The sequence below is a fragment of the Protopterus annectens genome, chromosome 3.part1 (assembly GCF_019279795.1).
Source record: "Protopterus annectens isolate FY-2018-M chromosome 3.part1, PAN1.0, whole genome shotgun sequence".
Classification (NCBI taxonomy): Eukaryota; Metazoa; Chordata; order Ceratodontiformes; family Protopteridae; genus Protopterus; species Protopterus annectens.
Window position 1 is genome coordinate 503,813,120 of NC_056732.1, and position 19,784 is coordinate 503,832,903.

The 19,784-nt window shown below is 42.1% G+C and overlaps 1 protein-coding gene across 1 annotated transcript in view; it reads left to right on the forward strand.

The window, feature by feature from the left end:
- TG (thyroglobulin) overlaps positions 1-19,784 on the forward strand; it is a 2,464,750-nt gene that overhangs the window by 899,203 nt on the left and 1,545,763 nt on the right. The window contains exon 27 of the mRNA XM_044066937.1: positions 2,494-2,661. Coding sequence (XP_043922872.1) covers positions 2,494-2,661 — 168 coding nt within the window. The remainder of the gene's footprint in view (positions 1-2,493; positions 2,662-19,784) is intronic.

Below are 19,784 nucleotides of genomic sequence, written 5' to 3' on the forward strand. Positions count from 1 at the left end.
AGGAATAAAATCCAGGAAGTGAAAGTTTATGAGTCATGCATAAATTTAATTATGTAGCTGTCTCCCACTTATCCTTGATTGATTATTTTGCTCTGTGTGAATTCAATCTAAAATTCCAAAATAATTTTCTTACAGGATCTGTACACACACATGCACTTGCACGCACACACACTCACACACACACACACACACACACACACACACACACACACACACACACACACACACACACACACACACACGCACACACACACACACACACACACACACACACACACACACACACACACACACACACACACACACACACACACGGGACTTGGGCATTTGGTCAAAATGGTATTTAGCCGACATCTGTTCAATCGACCACATATGATCGACATATGCAGATGGTCAGCAGGTGTCCAGGATTGAAAATGCTTGGGTAGGGGAATATTCCCTTTCCCCAGAGACTGTATGATCTCAGAGGTAGTATATATATATATATATATATATATATATATATATATATAATTGGCAGGGGGGGGTATGGGGACCCCCCCCACACACACACAAGGGGGTGTGGGGGGTGGTTCCCCCTGCAAAAAATCATTTTTGTATTTTTTTTATTTGCACGTGGTAAGCATTTTTCTTGTGCATGTGCAGCTGATTGTGGAAATTTGCATTACTGACCTTTTGTGGTCTACGTTCTTGCCATCAATGCTGTTGATTTGTTGACCAAAGTAAGTAATTCCATATGTATAATATCTCCTCAGACACCAGGAGGGTGCCTTATTATTGAAGAATGGTAACCCTGATCTCTTGTCACATGCATGCATCTAGTTGGAAACTTGACTCTGACAGGTCAGATAGTCTCACTCCCATCCCATTACATATTATGGGCAACGATGATATTCCTGAAAACTGAACTATCACGCAACAATGTAACTTCACAGGGGTCTTACCAGCACAGCTTGAGCCTTTTCTATTACTGGGTCACCACTGAGACTGATGAAAGGAACTCAGTAGATGTAGTATATCTGGATTTCCTTAAGGCTTTTGACATTGTACCTTACAAGACTTTGGTGGGTAAATTAATGGGCATTGAGGATTAGCCCAAAAAGATGATGTGCACAGAAGACAAGCTAGCTGACTGGAAGAAGAAAGCAGCAGTCAGAATAGAAACTTTCTGGAAAAAAATAACTTTTGAGGTGCTGTACAGTTTCCTACTGATTCCAAACTAGTCCTGTTTAACATCTTTGTCTTTATTATTGCTTTATCAACCTGTTTGTTGATGATCCCAAGTCTGGCATAATGGTCACAGAAAGGCAAGTTTCCAGCCAACTTAGATGACATTTAATGCACAAAAGTTCAGTTCTGTACACTCTAGCTGGACTGCTATTAGGGAGGAGGGTCCTGGGAAACCTTACATGGCAGGAAGCATAGCTTTGAGAAGGAGATATTATGAGTCATTCTGATGCAGCCGTAGTGAACAGAAAAAAGGATATTGGGATGCAATGAAGAGATGTGAACATCACTTTTCTGTGATGCAGACAAGTACAAAGATTACATGTAAATTACTTTTTTCAGTTCTGCTGGCATCATCCCGGATGATTTGGCTGGATGGTACAGAGTCATCCGTATGGCAAAGGTATTAATTGTGTAAAGACAGATTAGGATAAACATGCCAGAAGACAAACATGGAAGACTGAGTATGATATGACTACATTATAGTGGTATCTTTCGGCTTTTCCTGGTTAGGGGTCGCCACAGCTGAACTCCGGTCCGCTAATGATTGGCAGTAGATTTTTACATAACGACTTGCCAGGCCTGATGCACAACCTTCAACGAAGGTACGCCTGTTCACGCATGTCTCCACACAGAAGACGCTTTAGCTGAGAATCGAACAGGACAACGTCTTACTATAGTGCCAGGGGCAAATGTAAGTGGCTGAGTGGAAGATGACCTCTAGGAGGAGTGGGACAGACATTACACCAGGAAGAGGACAAGTTCACGGATATAATGGGGGGTCTTGGCATTTAGTTACCATGTCCGTGGTATGTTTTAAGTATGCTGAAGTAGTTCAAAGATGATTGAGACAAATGGAATGACTGATTACTGTTAAAGGAAGGCCAGGTGTTTCTGAGGTAGATGTACCTCTCAGATTATATAGGTAATATATCATCAACAGCATTGTATGTTCATATCTTTGTAGACACTGTGCTTCGATGGCTAATTCTGGTTTGTAAACTGTGAAAGATATCACTTATGTGTTAAATGTCATTGACACTGTCTTCTCCATTGCAAAGTGAAAAATGTGTTTCTTTTTTATGAGTTGTAGCTTTCATTCAGTATACAAATTTTAAATTACATAATCTAAAAGAAGGTACCGTCTCTGTAAAAAACATTAATATGAAAATTAAAAGTGTGAATGTCGATACCCTGAACTGAAGTAGCTCAAGCAAGTAGTATAATGCTGAGTGTTTAAACTAATTTTATTTAACTGGTTTTCAGGCACAATTCTATGTGGTCTAATGAGCCATCCTGATGCTCTGCTGTGTAATGACAATGACTGGAACACAACTTCTCAGATTGGTGGAGATGGAGTGTGTAAAGGTGTGAAGTCTGATAAAGAGAAGAAACAATTCTCATTCACTTTGGGAGGACAGCAATTCACGGGCAGTAAGTAGCAAGGCTTGTATAATTTATTTAATGACTTTGTCTACACTGTTTGCTAACTAAAAAGAGCTGCTGCTACAATGATTACCATAATTAGTATAATGTCACAACTATGCCTCAGAATTATAGAAACAGCCAATCATCATTGCAATTCCCATAGTGAGGGGCTACTTTCTTCCATGACCAGACTGTACTGCTTCTCAGTTGTACACTCATATGTCTGATTATGGGGTACTAGTTGGCTTAGGCACAAGATCCCAATTGTTTACCACCAATAACTTCACTTCTTGTTTGGGACTAAGCATGATTTTACTTCCTCAGTTCATTAACCTTGGCATGAAATGATCACCTGTCAAAACCGAGAACATTTAATTTTTTTAACATTTATTTGTCCTTGCCCCCCTGCTGATGATTGCAACCTCTGGACCCTTATCACCTCTCCTCACTTGGTTTGCAGTTATGTTAATTCTCCCCTACTCCAGGGAGAGCTCCGCCTTCAGAGTCGTTATGACCCTAACAACATTTTGATCTTGTCCTACACCAGCTAGTCTAGACTGGAGGTTTTGTCATAGTCGGAATATTTATTACTTATATATTATGCAGCTTCCATTCACTAGAGGGCGAACTTGCACACAAAGCCTTACTTCAGTGCACACTCCAGTAGTCCAGTACTATTCTGTCAGGTCCCTAAATGCTGTTGTATTTAGAGTATGCACTCTGCCTGCAGATTCCTTCAACTTTCACCACATAACTTTTTAGCACTATAGCAGGTAGGTTTTCCAGCACCTTCCCTGAGTTAGAGAATCGGCCTCAAGCCACTTGATCCAATTCCTCTATGGCTGACTTTCTGAAAGCTGAGGCTGTTGCCTATGAACCTGGGTATTTGCTGCTGTAGACAGATTCTAAACACCACTGCAGTTGTAACAACCTAAAACAAAATATAACATTTTTCTTCATATGCTCATAGAATACTGAGACAGCTGCCACTAGTTTTGGTAGTAAGCTTCATGTTTCTTCTGGCAAGGATCTATTCTTTTAAAACCATACTTTAAATGCATTGATATAACCAACCAAACTTCAAATCACATTTTGCACTTAATTGATTAAAGGCACAGAGACACTCCCTGGGTTTCACACAATTTCTCCACACTCACACTAATTCCCCATTGTGAACCGGTCAATTAGCAGGCAGGTGTGAAATTCCTATACAGAGAAATGACATAGCCACAATGTGAAAGACCTCATTACAGGCTCATTGACATGTACCTGAACTGAACACTGTGCTGTCAGACCTGATCATAGCGGTACCCTCCTTAGCAGTCCATGCACAATATTAGCAAAGACAGCTATATATGCACACACACTCCTCTGCACACAGCCCAAAACATTCCTAGACACACACACACACACACACACACACACACACACACACACACATATTTACTCATGCGCATACACAGACACACCCATCTATTTATCCACAAACAAGCCCGACATGCACATTGAACACTTTCGCCCATGGAAACAGTCACCCATATATCTTTACACAAACAGTTTGACTCATGGACCTCTAAACTTAGTAGCCCCTCCACACACACACACACACACACACACACACACACACACACACACACACACACACACACACACACACACACACACACACACACACATGCAACCTTATTTGTGCCTATACAGACATGCATACACATGTCCACACACATACAGGCACACTGGCATGTGCAGTGAAAGGGTAACCACTGTCTTTTAATTATTTCCTCCTGCAGTAAAATCTTATTTGGCTGAGTGATTCAGAGTGTCTGGTGAGCAAATCAGGAGCTGTTGACATTTCCAGAGGAGAACACATTGCTACTTAAAATAAACAACTCTCCCAGACTGATATATTACAATCTAGCTCTGCCTACAAGACACCTGTCCACGCTAAGGCCCCATGAGGGGAAAACCTCAGTGGTACAGCAGTCTAAGAACCAGAAAGGCTTAATGCAGTGTGGAAACCTTATGACATAAGGCTTCTGCATGACACTAAGCCTTTCTGAATCCCAGGGACAGTTGGATTAGATAATCTATGTACAACATAAAACTGAATCTTAAGAGAGCAGGCAAGTATAAAAACAGTGACATCAGAACAAAACAAAACAGAATAGTTAGAGACGTCCCGGATACATTAAATGCAAACAATATTATTCATTTGTTTTATGAAGTTTTACTGAGTCTGTGGTGATGTCATCGGGAAAGGACCATCTTCCATTCTGTCATGCTTTGTAGATGACTTCAGTTTGTTTGTTGATATCAGAATGTTTTTGTAGAACTTTGAATTTGAAATTAGAACTTAATAATAATGACATATATTGTAGTAAGTTGCATCAAGTGTATGATAATTGATAATCAAACAAAATGCTATACTTTATTAAATATTTTGGTGCTGTTGTGGTATTTAGAATGTGCTATTAAATCACAGATCTGTATCTAAAGTAATAAAACAAACATTTTTCAGAATGCTTTAGGCTGCCACCCTTTCTGTAAGTCCATAGGGCTGCAAAGACCAAGAAGATTTACCATATAAGTAAGGGACAAACAGGGGAATAGGCAATGATATTGTTTTTCTTATCCATCTGTGAAGCTGATTTTGAACACATTTTATAAATAATTTCACAAAATGAGACAACTATAAGAATAGTTGGGTCTATATTAGAGCACCGAACATTCAAAATGTCGAGTGTTCTAATACTGACCCATTTTCAGCGAACCCTGAAAATATCGAAGAAACAGAAAACCAAATTTTTTCCTAGGGAAAAAAATTTGGCTGTCCGTTTCTTTTGCTTCAATATTTTCAGTGCTGTGATGGAAAGTTACGGGTCGGGTTCAGGTAAGTCTGCGATTGTGTGGACGTGAGGGTTAGGGCGGGGTAGGTGAGTTAGGGTTAGGGCGCGGGTGAGGTGACTGTACGATATTGACGGACCTTAGGGTTAGGGTTTGGTTTAAGGTAAGTGGATAGTTAATGGTATATGTATAATTTAGTGTAAGGTTAGGTGTAAGAGTTTAGGTGTATGTGTGTGGATTTCAGTTTGTTTGGTGTGCTTGTGTTGTGTGTATGTGTTTTGGAATAGCAATTTTCTTTCCCTAGGAAAAAATTTGCTGTTCTGTATGCGCGATGTTTTAAATTTTTGATAGATAGGGTTCGATATTAGAACACTCAAAATTTTGAATGTTCGGTGTTCTAATATAGACCCAAATAGTTACATTAGGAGGGACATGGCTGTCTAGAGAGAGCTGATGTTACTACAACTGTAGCATCTGAGAAAAGGATAGTAATTTGTCAGTGCATAATGTTGGCTTCTGGTAGAGCGGTGGTGTTACCTTATGGTATACTGGAGAGCAGAAAATGATTTAACTAGTAGATGTAACTAGTACTAGGCAGATATAAAAACAGTGCACCTTTTTACTTTACATCTACATGGCACTCATAATTCATTATGCCATGACATAGTTTGGAACTGGCTTCTTTAATTGTATGTCTTTCCAGTTAATAAAAGGCCACATATAAAGGGCAGGGTATGAAAAACAAATTAATGATAAGACTTTCTTGGATGTATAGGATGGGGCAGTTAACTATCGTTTTATTTATGATAAGCAGCTGGTCTCTCATTACATCAGATTCAGTGACTTGCTGTGTTTGTGATGGCTCTTGTGAAAGCTGTATAAATCTTTTTATTCTCTTTTCATGTTATATCAACTATCTATGTCATTATATTATTTGGAGGGAGTTTCTTTAATCACGTGCCTTATGACTTACCAATAAAGGCCAGGTAATGTACAAAAAGGCAGGTAGTACATTTTTTTAATTATGATGCAGTGCAGTGGAATTATTAACAGTTTTTATGGATAAAACTGGGCAAAGATTAAATCAGATTTTATAGCACAGTAACTCCCTTGGTAGCCCTTGCAAAACAGTGTATTTTTTTTACTGTATTTGAATTTAACACCAGTGGCTATTTAGGTTCTGAAATGATTTGGGGCTGACATCTTTAATTTCATGTCTTACAAGTTAATAGTAGACAATATGAAAGTGCAGGTTGTGAAGACAAATGACAGTAAGATTGTTTTTAGCGATCATTTCAATGGTGGTATTAACCACTGTTTTATCTTTATTGCTGTCCTTCAAAAGCATTAACATTTTTTTTATGCATAAACAGCAGATCTCAGTTTGAACCAAATTCAGTTGCTTAGCTGTAATTCTAATGAGCTTATTTTTTATTTTTATTGTATTTCTATATCTCAATAATAATTTCTTATTTCATGATATTATTTTGAGCTGACATTTTTAAAATGTTGACAGGCCTCCCTGCACCAACCTTTTCTCTAACAGTGCCACTATTCAAACAATGGTTGATCTGGGTTTTGCACTTGGGTTTACTAATAATTTATCTTACTATATAACCCTTTCTCTAACAATACCAATATTTAGACAATGCTTGATCTGTGTTTTGCACTCAGGTTTACTAATAATTTCAGAGAAGTTGTCAATGCATTATGATTCGCTATTTTGTTTATCACCCACTTGTACTGTCACTCATTTTATGTCACACATTTGTGTATCACTCATTTGTTGTTGTCAACAAATGCCGATATAATCTCTCACACACACACACACACACACACACACACACACACACACACACACACACACACACACACACACACACAGGTTTATCTTCATATGTGCGTTCTGCACACGGGCGAATGACAGAAGTTCGAACGAAAGGACATTTGCTAATTTCCCAAACATCGAACGAAAAATGATTCGAATGTGCAATGAGCGAATGCACAGTGACATTTGCTCATTGCAGATTCAGCATTTTGGGTATAGATTGCACTATAGTGGGGATCGGAAAATGGACCCTTTCCTCACTGTAGTGCGATCAAGAGTTAGTATATTAAAGTAGGGAGGGTGTGGGGTGTGCAGGGGGGGCTTGTCACCCCAAATATCCATACATCTCCGCTGATGCATGAATGGTGAGCTTACCAATCTCTTGCAGGAAGTTAGCATGATCCAGGGTGCCTCTGAGTGCATGCAATCTCTTCCTCCCCTCAGAAGACTACAAAAACACACACGCGTGCATGCGCATCTAGTCTGATCATAAAAAATGACACTGCTTTCTCAAGTACACATTTGCCTGTCAGAATAAATACAGTCTCTCAATATATTTAGCAGGATCCCAGTGACATATGTGTGAAACTGAATGAAAACAGCATTCAAGTATGTAAAGTCCAACATCCCAGGGTAATCAAAAGGAACAGGTTTTACATGCTTCAAAAATCTTCTGGGGTAACAACATGCAATATTTTGTTCTTTTAAAAGAAAAATGATTTCACCTCCACTAATGTACCTTTGTGCAGTTGAATGTATACTGCTGTTAGATGCTGTACTGTGAGTGACTGAATGAGTTCTGCATTTAGATGCATAAAGATAGCATTTGGGTCAGCTGAGCTGTTTCTCATTTCTGTAAATCTGATCAGAGATGTGCTGCAGCATCTTCTTACATAAGGCTTTTTTTGGATTTGTTGACCCAGTAGAATACTACTGTTTTAAAACTAAGAGACTGGATCAGGATTGGCCTTTAGCCTGTTGTGTGTAATGACAAAGGACTAACTATGGCTTATACAAGGTCAGTTTGACTCACTGCTCAGATACTGGTAGGACCAAGGTAAGGAAGGGTGGGACTGATCAGCTGTTATGAGCTTAGCCATTCTGGAGGGAAGCGGTGGCAGACTCCTTGCATCAATGACCCCGACAGGAGTGTTAGGTTATTGCTGGTAGCCACTACTGCGTCAGGTGACTCTTCCCATATGTAAGCCATGTTAAGCTGTCCTAGGGGGTGTACAGGCTTGCATAGGCAGCTTTCTAGAGCAATGATATCCAAGGTCAGCAGCCAGTGTGGAAAGTGGGATAACAAGGAAGAAAGAATCATCTTGTGAATGAAGATCCCCGTGACATTTATTTTTATTTATTTATTTCATTTGTTGACTGGGTAGTGTCCGTCTGGGCCTGAAGCCAATTTTCAGCAGAGGTCTGGTGAGAAAAGCTCCGAGGAAGATTACAATAGTATTTACAATTTATATATGCCAGTTACATCAAATGAGATAGACAGATTAGTACTATAATTGCAAGGTTCATACTTAGAAATAATACAGTTAGGTATATTAAGGAAATATTACACAATATTTTGCAATTGTCAAAGCATTTAAAAAAACATAGTCTATTTTCATACGATTAAGAAACTTTTCTTTTGTTTTCATAAAAGGAGTGATGTAAGAAGGATTCAAAAGTTATGAGATAGAGACAAAGTAGTGTAAGAAGGGTACTATAGCCAAGAGATACTGAAAAGGATATTGCAGAGGAAGGACTAGTTGTTTATTGAAATATCTAGCCAGGGTGAGAACAGGAGAAAAGCCTGTGTTTAGAGAAATATTCTTTTAGAGTCTGTTTAAATGTGTGTGTGTCAGTGATGGTAAGGGTGTGCTGTGGGAGGGAGCTCCATAGTTTAGCAATGGTGTGAGAGAAAAGTGAGGTGCCATAGGTGTTTTGGGCTTTGTAAACTTTTAGCAATATTTTATCAGCTGACCTAAGGGATGACAGGTTTCTTATAGGGTTGGACTAGACCTGATAGTGATGGGCAGTTGTCAGGTTTGTATAGGACTGCATGAGCGATCACAAGTTGATTTGGGTTAGCTGAATTAACATTGTACAATGATGAGATCTATGAGGTTGATTTGTAGCAAATTTAGCAATCTTGCTGTAGCAAGATTCAAAGCTGTTTAGGTCAGTTTTACGAAGATTGGTGAATATTTGAGAGCAATAAAGAAGGAAAGATAGTAGGTAGGTTCGAGCTGTTGTGAGCCTAGGTTGGTCAGTGAGAAATGATTTTGGACTGTACAGTGAGCCCAGTTTGGAATGCACCTTTTTAATGGTAAGAGCAAGGTGTCTGTCAAACCTGATTCCACTGTCAATTGTAACGCTGAGAGGTTTTGTATGATCAACTGGCTCTTTAATAGTACCATTGGAAGAGGAGATGTAGATGGGAGGTGGATTATTAGATATTGGGTTGTGGTAGAAGACCATTAGTTTGGTCTTTTTGGGGTTATGTATAAGTTGATGGTGAGTTAGATAGTCTTCTATATTATGGAGGGCAGCTTGGATTTTTTCTTGGAGTTCATTGATGGAGGGGGCAGAGCAGATTAGGGAGGCATCATCTGCATATTGTACAACAGTGGATGGGTCAGCTGCAGTATAAAGGTCATTAGTTAAGATAGTGAACAGACGTGGACCAAGGATAGAGCCTTGTGGGACTCCAACCCTTATAGGGAGCTGGGAGGAGAGCTTATTGTCCCATAAAGTGACTTGTTTTTTTTCAGACAGGTAGCTATGAAACCATTTTAGGGTTTCAGGGCTGGTGTGGTAGGTGGCTAGTTTGTTAAGAAGTATTTGATGTGATACAGTATTGAATGCTTTAGACAGGTCTAGGAAGGTAGCAGAGACTAGTTGGCTTTTGTTTTGAAGATGGTATACAGTATCAGTAAAGCTGATAAATGCTGTAGTGGTACTATGCCTGGGCCGGAAGCCATGTTGTGTCTTGGATAATAGATTATTGGACAGGGAATTGTTTAATAACTGTTTGTGTATGCATTTTTCTAAGATTTTGGCAATTGGAGACAGAATGGCTATGGGTCTGTAGTTGGATATATCAGTAGAGGGGCCATCTTTATGTAGGGGTATTATGTGAGATATTTTGCAAAGGCATGATACATACTGTTCTGCGACAGAGTGGTTGATAAGAATGGATATAGGGTAAGCTATAGAGGTGGCTGCTAGTTGAAGAAAGTCTCCAGGTAGCTGGTCAGCAGCTAGTGTGCAGGGCTTCAGTTTGGAAATTAGAGTTTTAATATAGCTGGTTTGGATTAGTTTGAGTTGGAGAAGGGTAGTATGACTATTTGGAGTTTGACGTATGGTAGGTAGTGCATTAAGGGTGTTGTTAAGTAACGAGGTTATTGAGTTAACATGTGACTCTTTCCCCCAAAGGTGATGAATAGACAGGGCTCTTGTCCTTGTCTCATTTGGGGTACAAATTGGTTGTAGGGCTCTTGCCCTGGCTGACGAACAGATTGTCTGCTAGTCGGAGGTCCAACAAATAGGTTGATAAATTACTGGCCAGTGGAGGTCTGAATAAGGGGAAATGTGGGATAAAAAAGATTATTATTGGAACCTACATCTGCTTTGTTTTTTAAGCATTGCTAGCAACAAAAAAATAACAAGAGGGCTAGGAAAAACATGCCTATGGTGTCTTTCATAACAGTTGATATCCCAGATGAAAGAAGAGTTAGCAATGACAGGGGCACCAGTGTTTTCTTGGTGGTAGCAATAGAACCCTTGAGGCCATGACCAACTGTCCTACTCTAGAAACATGGAGAGTCTGTCCCTTCAGTTGCAGATGTGGTTGGCCATAATGTGGGACATGTCGCTATGGACACTAATATTCAGAGGCTTCATGATTCCATTGCACATTTCACCCCAGCTCTATTCTCTCCTTTTGCCAAACATCCTCTTCCATCAAAAGAGTGTGATGAGAAAATAGACACTAACCTCATAAAGAAAAGAGTCATCCAGGAGGTCACTTGAAAGATTAGATTATTTCTCCAGATTTTTTTTTTGGTACCCAAATAGTCAAATTACCTCTGGCTAATATTTGACTTGAGCAATCTAATCAAGTTTGAATGCAAGCAAATCTTCTGGATGGCTGCTGAAAAGACAGTCCTTCGCTGCATGTCAAAATAGAAGGGATGTGATCTTTGGACCTCCATTTCCGGACTGTAACATTTCATGTCACCTCAGCCTCTAAGGTATTTACTAAATGTATGACTGTAGCTGAACTGAACGCAAGGATGTGGGAGGTGAAGATGTTTTATTAAATAGTCAATCTATTACTGTTAGCTGCAAGACAGACAAGTTTGTTGTTTGCATAGGAGTCTCTTCTTAATCTCTTCCCTTCACAGTGAATTAGATTGAACAGTGTGAACATAATGAATCCCAGCCTATTTTTCCCACAGGCAGGCTTCTTCCCATACAAAACCTGGTTTCATACATTGTTCACCATCTGACAGTGACAGAGGTCTTATGTCTGAAGACCTACAGATGAATATCAGCTGCAGTTTACACATCTTTTTGCCAGGTTGTTCTTGAGCATTCTTCAGTGGATTCTGCACATTTAGTGGCCACAAAAAGCAGTTTTAATGATAATACAGGTCAAGATTTCCAGAGCCAGCAAGTTGCTCTCTGGGCAGTCTATGTTATACTCCCACAAGACTGGAGGAAGTTACCACAAACATCTCATAAGTACATCATAAAGATGGTGCAGTGGTGCAGCAGTAGCATTGTCGCCTCACAGAAAGAGGTTCTCCATTTTGATTCTCAGTTGGGGTGTCTTCTGTGCAGAGTCTGCATGTCCTTCCTGCATTTGTGTGGGTTTTCTCTGGGTTCTCCGGTTTTCTCCCATGTTACAAAGACATACATCTGGAGTGTTTCTCCATGGGCCTCCTCTGAAAATTCACTTCATCCCAAGTTGGACTTTCCCGGTAAACAAATGTTAAATAAATAAATAAATCTCTGCCTTAGGGTTGGGGCCACTGTCAGAGGTAGACTGTTCAGTCCTTATAATCACAATCAGGGGCCAATATTTTGGAGAGGAGTGAAAGTCATCCTCACATTTCAGCCCTCTCAGATTTTGTATAGTGGACTGGTGTAGCCACAGGCAAAAGGGAACTAACTCTTAGTCGCTCTATCAAGAAGTACCGAGGTTATGGGAATGGGATGTATCAACAAACTGGATGCTGATTCCCAGACATTTTCTTGGGAATGATATTGCAGTAGACAGGCTCTGAAGCTGTTTACTAATATCTCATGAGTGGTCTCCCAATTCATTGTTCCATCATTGATGACTGACTACTCTTATACTCTCTACGATTATCCTGTCCTCTATTGGTCCGTCTTAAATTCAGTTTCCCTATATTACTCTAGCATGTCCAAAGGTCAGTCAATGGTTTCCTCTCCAGTCCAGCTGGTGAATCTGGGAATTTTGAGGCAATGTTACAACTGTCTCATGTACATGGACAATCCTCTCCTCCTCCAAACAGGTTCAAATATATGTGAGAGATGCAACTATTTAGCCAAACTGGAGGTTGAGCTCTCTCATCTCAAAACTGGCGTAACCAGTCAGGAGGAGAAGGTAACCTCACACAACACAATTCCAGTATCACATAGTCCCACCACATCAGCGAACCAAACACATAAATACACAAAAACATACTCGGAGACTCTAAATAAAAATCTACCTAAGCAACAGAGACCTCCAAAGCAGACATCCAAGCAAACGCTACCTCAAAACAAAACATGCACAACACATAGCCCACAAAGTCAGTGTGCCAAGCAGCCACAGCCCTTAAGGTTGAATAACACACCTGATACTCTTGTAATAAGTGACTCTATTGTCAGACACACTGACGTCCTGCTCACCAGGCTGAATAAAGAGAAGGTCACGGAGAGCTGCCTGTTGGGTGCTAGGATCCGCCACATAACGCAAGCACTCAGGTCACTCCAAAGCAAATACAAATATGACTCAGTCATTGTACATGCTGGTGTGAATGACCTGAGACATACCTCCCTGGACTACATGAAAAGAGACATAGAGGAGCTCTCTGATCATGTAGCCCAGGCTGGTATGACCCTGACCTTGAGCAGCATCTTACCCTCACCTAGAATGATGCCACAATACAAAGACAAAATGATTGATTTTAACAATTGGCTAAAATTTTGGTGTCATTCAAAGGGGATCCAGTGTCTGTCAGCCTGGGATGACATGCTCGACAAGCCACGTTGCTTCGCTAGGGATGGCTTGCACCTTTCACCACTGGGCTTTCGGATATTGGCAAAGTGCCTTTTTTAGGCAAGGCTCAAAAGTCAAACCCACACCCATAGACAGCACAAGGAACAAGAAACTAAGGGTAATGCTGCTTAACGCCAGAAGTCTTAACCTCAAAATGCACGCACTCGAAGCTCTCCTCAGTATGGAGAACATCAATATCTGTGCAGTGACAGAAACCTGGTTCAAGGCTTCAGAGAGCACCCCAGCACTACCAGGCTATACCTCATATCATGCTTTTCGGCCCCAAAACCCGGACTGAACCACAAAAGGAGGGGGAGTTTCCATATTTATCAAGGATATCCACACCTCCAGGTTAGTGGCATTGCACGAAGTATCGGAGACCATCCATGTGCAACTAACAGTGGGCAAGACTGCTTTTCAGTTTATAGCATCCTACAGACCACCCTCTCAAAGTCAGGAATCCCACGCGGCTTTCCTGAAAACATTGGAGAACATGAAGATCTCTCTGAACACCATTATATTGGGCAACTTCAACTACTCAAACATTGACTGGGAGCACTACTCAAGCCCCAGCACCTTAGCCCAAAGGTTCCTGGAAATTATAAACTCAAATGCTATGGAACAACTAGTCACCACTCCCACAAGAGGGGACAACATACTAGACCTGATCATTACCAACATGGGGACTCTATGCTCCACACCAGAAGTATATCCCTCATTGGTAAGATCAGACCATAAATTAATTTCACTGGATATCCACATCCTGACCCCACCCCCAGCCCAGAAAACCACAGTGAAAAACTTCTCAAAAGTGAACTTCTCACTTCTCAAAACCGAAGTGGAATCCTTCAAGGCCCCAGGGCCAGTGGAAACTACGGCCCAAACTGCAGAATCCTATATAAACGCATTCTACGTACATCTCCAGGAATGCATGGATCATGCTATCCCAAACAAAACCAAGACCCAGTCATCCAAAGGCAGTCATCCAGTCTGGTGGACCCCTGCCATAAATAAACTGTACAACAGAAGGAGGAAGCTACTACATGATAGAGCAAAATCCCTAATAGGGAAGGCATCTCTGATCAGTACTAACAAAAAATTACGATCCCTCATAAAATCCTCCAAGGCCAGCTTCAAGAGAAAAATTGCACAGGACACCAAAGACAATCATAAGGCTTTTTTCACTTATGTTAGGAACCTGGGATGCAACTCCCAGACTTGTTCTGAGTTAATTCTAAATGACAAAAAAAACACTGAACCCACAGACATCGCCAACATCCTGGCAGATAGGTTCAGTGCAAACTCCCCCCCCCCCCCCCCCCAAAAGAGCAAGTATCTATCCCGGTAGAGGGCTGCCTCCCAAACATCTCTGATGCTCAGGTGAAGGCTTCCCTCTCCAAAGCAAAAAACACTGCTTCCATGGGACCAGATGGAGTCCCAGGTTGCGTCCTACATGAACTCCAAGAGGAACTAATCCCTCAAATAAAACAGCTATACAATCTCAGCCTCACTACAGGATATGTGCCCACAGAATGGCGTACAGCAACAGTGGTCCCACTCCACAAAGGTGGAGCCTCTACGGACCCTGGAAACTATCGCCCCATAAGCCTGACTAGCTTAGTCTGCAAGGCTATGGAGAGGATCATCATGGAGCTCATAAACAAAGGCATTGGGGACCTACAGACACTAGATCCTACCCAGTTCGGCTTTGTCAAGGGCAGATCCTGCATTTTGAACCTGGTTGACTTCTTCGAAACAGTCACCAAAGCCATAGATGAAGGGAAGGTAGTCCACACAGCCTATCTGGACCTTGCAAAGGCATTTGACATAATACCCCACTCGGGCATCATAGATAAGCTATCCAGCTTAAATATAAACCCCTATGTCACTAGATGGGTCGCAAACTGGCTCAAAGACAGAACTCACAGAGTGAGAGTTGCTGGAGCCATGTCAGACTCGAAACTGGTCACAAGTGGCATCCCACAGGGTTCTGTCCTGGGACCACTCTTGTTCGGTATAGACTTTTCCGAGGTACAGGCAAACGTGGGAGGACTATGGCTCACCAAGTTCGCAGACGACTGCAAAGTGGGCGCCATCATCGACTCTCCAGCTGACACAAACATCCTTCAAAATGGTCTCACAGAGACAGATAACTGGTGCCAGCACCATGGTTTAAAGCTAAATGCCAAAAAATGTATAGTCATACCCTTTGGCAAAAACAATGTGCCCACAAATTACCACATAGGCGGAAACCCATTAAGTACAGAGAAAGTTATTAGGGACCTGGGGACCCAAGTTGATAGCAATCTCTCCTTTGAAAACCACATTGCCAAAGTGGTTAGAAAGACCTTCTACATAGCCCACCTCATCACGAAGGGTTTCACATCTAGATCAAGAGAGGTAATCGTGCCCCTTTATTCATCCCTCATCAGGCCCATCATAGAATACAATGCCCCTTTTGGGATGTACCTTACCCGACACCTGCAGCAATTAGAAAGACCCCAAAAGTATCTCACCAAGAGGATCAAGGGTCTCAAACAGATGCCATATGCTGCTCGGTTAAAAAAACTCCAGCTCTACTCAGTTGCATACTGCCTACTTCGAGGCGATCTATGCCTGACAGACAAAGCTATGTCAAATCCAGAATTAATGGGCATGCTCCACCTCAGTAAATCTAAATCCCTTAGAGCCACAAGCTCGAGGGACTTGAACCTCAGCACAGAAATAAATAGAACTTGCTGGAGGGACAGGTTCATAACCCAGAGGCTCCCTTTGCTCTGGAATAGAATTCCAGTTCATGTGAGGCAGAGCACCTCACTGAATCTCTTCAAGAAGAATCTCGATAGGTGGATGGGGGATCGTAGGTTTGTCCCAGGGATTACTCCTGTGTCACTATTAGACAGAGGCACAGTAAACTAAACCTTAAAAAGGGCACAGTATACTCAAATCAAGGGGTGGCGTAAGCAATACAGAATCGGGCTAGGCTTATAATTGCCCCAGGGCAGATAGCCTAGTATGAACCTATGAACCATGACTTCCTTGCATCCACAACCATCACCAAAAGTAGAAGCTTCTTTCCTTCATCACTTCACTGGGGTAATGTTCCAGGAATGCTACTTTCCAGCTGTGGCTCCAAGATGCTTTTACAATTTCTTGTTTTTCCCTTATTTGCAAATTAATTTCAAAAGTTAAACAGAAACATTCTAAAGTCATTCTACAGCCCAGTTTTAGCCTTGACAAGCTTGGTTTTCCCTGCTCACGCCTTATCTTTTGGAGGAGCCACTAAATCTGAAGCCCTTTTTTTCCTGTTGACTCATCCTTACAGGAAGTCTCATATAGATTTTCATTCCCTTTGACTAACTGCATGCTTTTTACAGCCTGCAAGTGTAATTCAAGTAGTCAGATTCTATTTTTTTTAATTTACCCTTTTCTTGATTGGGTTAGTCCCAGTAGGCTAGTAGTTTCCTTTTAGGGAGACGTGAGGTGGCATTTATAGTACTAGAAGAAATTTGTCTGAGGAGTCAGGGAAATCCCCCTTTTCTTTTTGAGTAAGTGCTGTGGGATCTTTTCCATCCACCTGAGCTACCACCAAATAAGATAGATGGGGCCTCAGTTTAATGTCTCATCTGAAATATGACACACTCAGGAATGCAGCACTCCCCTCATGCTGTACTGTAGTGTCAGCAGCCATTCTACCTGGTATGGAAACAGATCTTACAGCCTTCTGCACTAAAGGCAGGTATACTACCTCTTGTGCCACTGACACAGCCAAATCTGTCCAAATATGCTACCTGTTGTGCCACTGACATAGCCAAATCTGTCCAAATATGCCACCTGTTGTGCCACTGACACAGCTAAATCTGTCCACATATGCTACCTGTTGTGCCATTGACACAGCTGAATCTGTCCAAAGTCCTAGTACTAGGAAAATGTTCAAAGTAAGGCATGTTAAACTATATGGGCATTCCTCTCAATTGTACAGATTTTTGCAGAATGTCCAGATTTTTGCCTCATTTTTTTGGTTCGTTTTTCATATTTTTCTGGCAAAGTAGTGGCAAATCATTAAAAATTGGAGTTAGAAAATAATGACAGACATTTGAGTAACAGACTTCATACCCTTCAGAAAATTCATGCTAATGTAAAACCTGTTATTCTATCACAATATTTATTTATTTAAAAAATTGTCCCCATTTTTGGGCCTCTGTCACACTTTTGTTTATGGCTTTGTCCAGATTTCTTGCTTTAAGAAGATGAGAGGTATGTATATGGGCTGCTTTTAAAAGTCTGGATCCTTTTAAAGCTCTATTTCCTGCTTTATTAGGTTATATTTCTCAGATCTTTGACACACAACTTAGTTGTTCCTCCATAAAGATACTCCCCATTTCTATTTCATGTTTTTACCAAGGTACCAACTCATTGTAATTAGCATCCTTAAAACTGTGTAAGGCAAGGTGACCATTTTGTTACAGTACCTACACTGGGACACTTGAGGCCCAACCCGGGCCTGCAGGTCTGCAATCCCATTCTCCCAGCCCCCATGGGAGTGGAGATAGGGCAGACATGTTAACTCGCACTGGGGCAGGCAGGTTGGCTTCCTGTCCTTCACCAGGCAGTGTGGGGATGTCACTCTGTGAATAGCACCACCCAGGAGGCAAGAGGCCACTGAGGTTTCATGGCCCAGCAGAGTTCCATGAGGCTGGGAAGATCCCCTGAGAAGCTCCATGAGCACACATGTCACTGCATGATTTGGCAGCAGTTAGGAGATATGTAACCCTGGAAAAGAGCTCTCTCTCCTGGGTAGAAGTAAAACCCCAGCGAGGGTCAGTCCCGATGGAAGTGTGGAAGGGAGAGAGAGGTGGAAAGTGACTGGTGCAGGACAGCTCTCACCTGGTGAGGGGGTACGGACCATGCCCTGTCTGGGACAGAAGTCCTGAAGGGGGAGAGAGGCAGATAGTGGCAGGGCTGGGCCAGCTCCTGCCTGAGTGAGGGGGTCAGGCAGAGCTCCCCACAACAGAGGTCCTTAAGGGAGTGCTAGGATGGACAGCAGTGGGGCCTGAAGAGCTCCTGCCTGGGTCAGTGGGTTCAGGAACAGCCCCCCCCATGATGGAAGTCCTTAAGGGAGCAACTGGTCGACAGTGGTGGGGCCTGGAGAGCTCCAGCCAGGGTGTGTGGGATCAGGCAGAGCTTGCCATGATGGAAGTCTTTGAGAAAGCACCAGGGTGGATGGCAGAAGGGTCTGGAGAGCTCCTGCCGGGGTGAAGGCATCCAGCTTCACCCCATAAATTACAGCATCCTTGAAAAATCTCAAAGTCCCCAGAGCTCTGGATGGGAAAGCAGGGAGACTCTGAAGCCTTCATGAGAGTGGATCTTCCCCTCAGTGGCTGAGGGGAGTTCCAGATGATTGGATGGGATTGGAGGAAAGCTCCCCTGAGAGGTCCAAGGGCATGAGTGATCTGGCACAATTTGGCAGCCTGCAGGAGACATGCAGGCAATGGATTCCCCTGACATGGGGGAGTCACGGCTGGGGAAGGTCTCTCGGCCAGGTCAAAGGGGAGTACTGTAGGATTTGGCCCTGACAGAAGTCAGTACAGGAGCACCAGGCAGATGGGTGTAGGGCCTGGAGAGCTCCTGCCTGGGTGAGTGGGGTCAAACAGAACCCCCCCACAATGGAAGTCCTTGAGGGATTGAATCATATGGTGGCAGGGCCTGGATAGCTCCTGCCAGGATGAAGGCATCCAACCTTACCCCATACCCAATGGCATCCCCAAAAAGTCACAAAGTCCCCAGAGCTGCTTAGGATGGGAAAGCAGGGGGACTGGCCACTCTGGGAAGCCAAATCACCATTCAGACTGAGCGGTCTAAACTGGGACATTTCTGTATCCCAAAGACAATGTTTGGGATTCCAGGACAGAGACTTCCAAACTGGGACTGTCCTGGAAAAACTGGGACCGTTGGTCACCTTGGTGTAAGGCCTGCTTAAGTGTGTGTAGTCCTAATCAGGCCTCATATCATTTTGTAGGATTTGTAGTTTCTGTTAGAGAAACATACTCTTCTTCTTTTTGAACCACTTGCCACTACAAAATGGAAATTTCTCTCTTTGAAAACACGTCCTAGTAAACACTACTTTTCCAGAAAATTTTCCGAATTGTGTTACTCTTCCTTGCTTTGTTT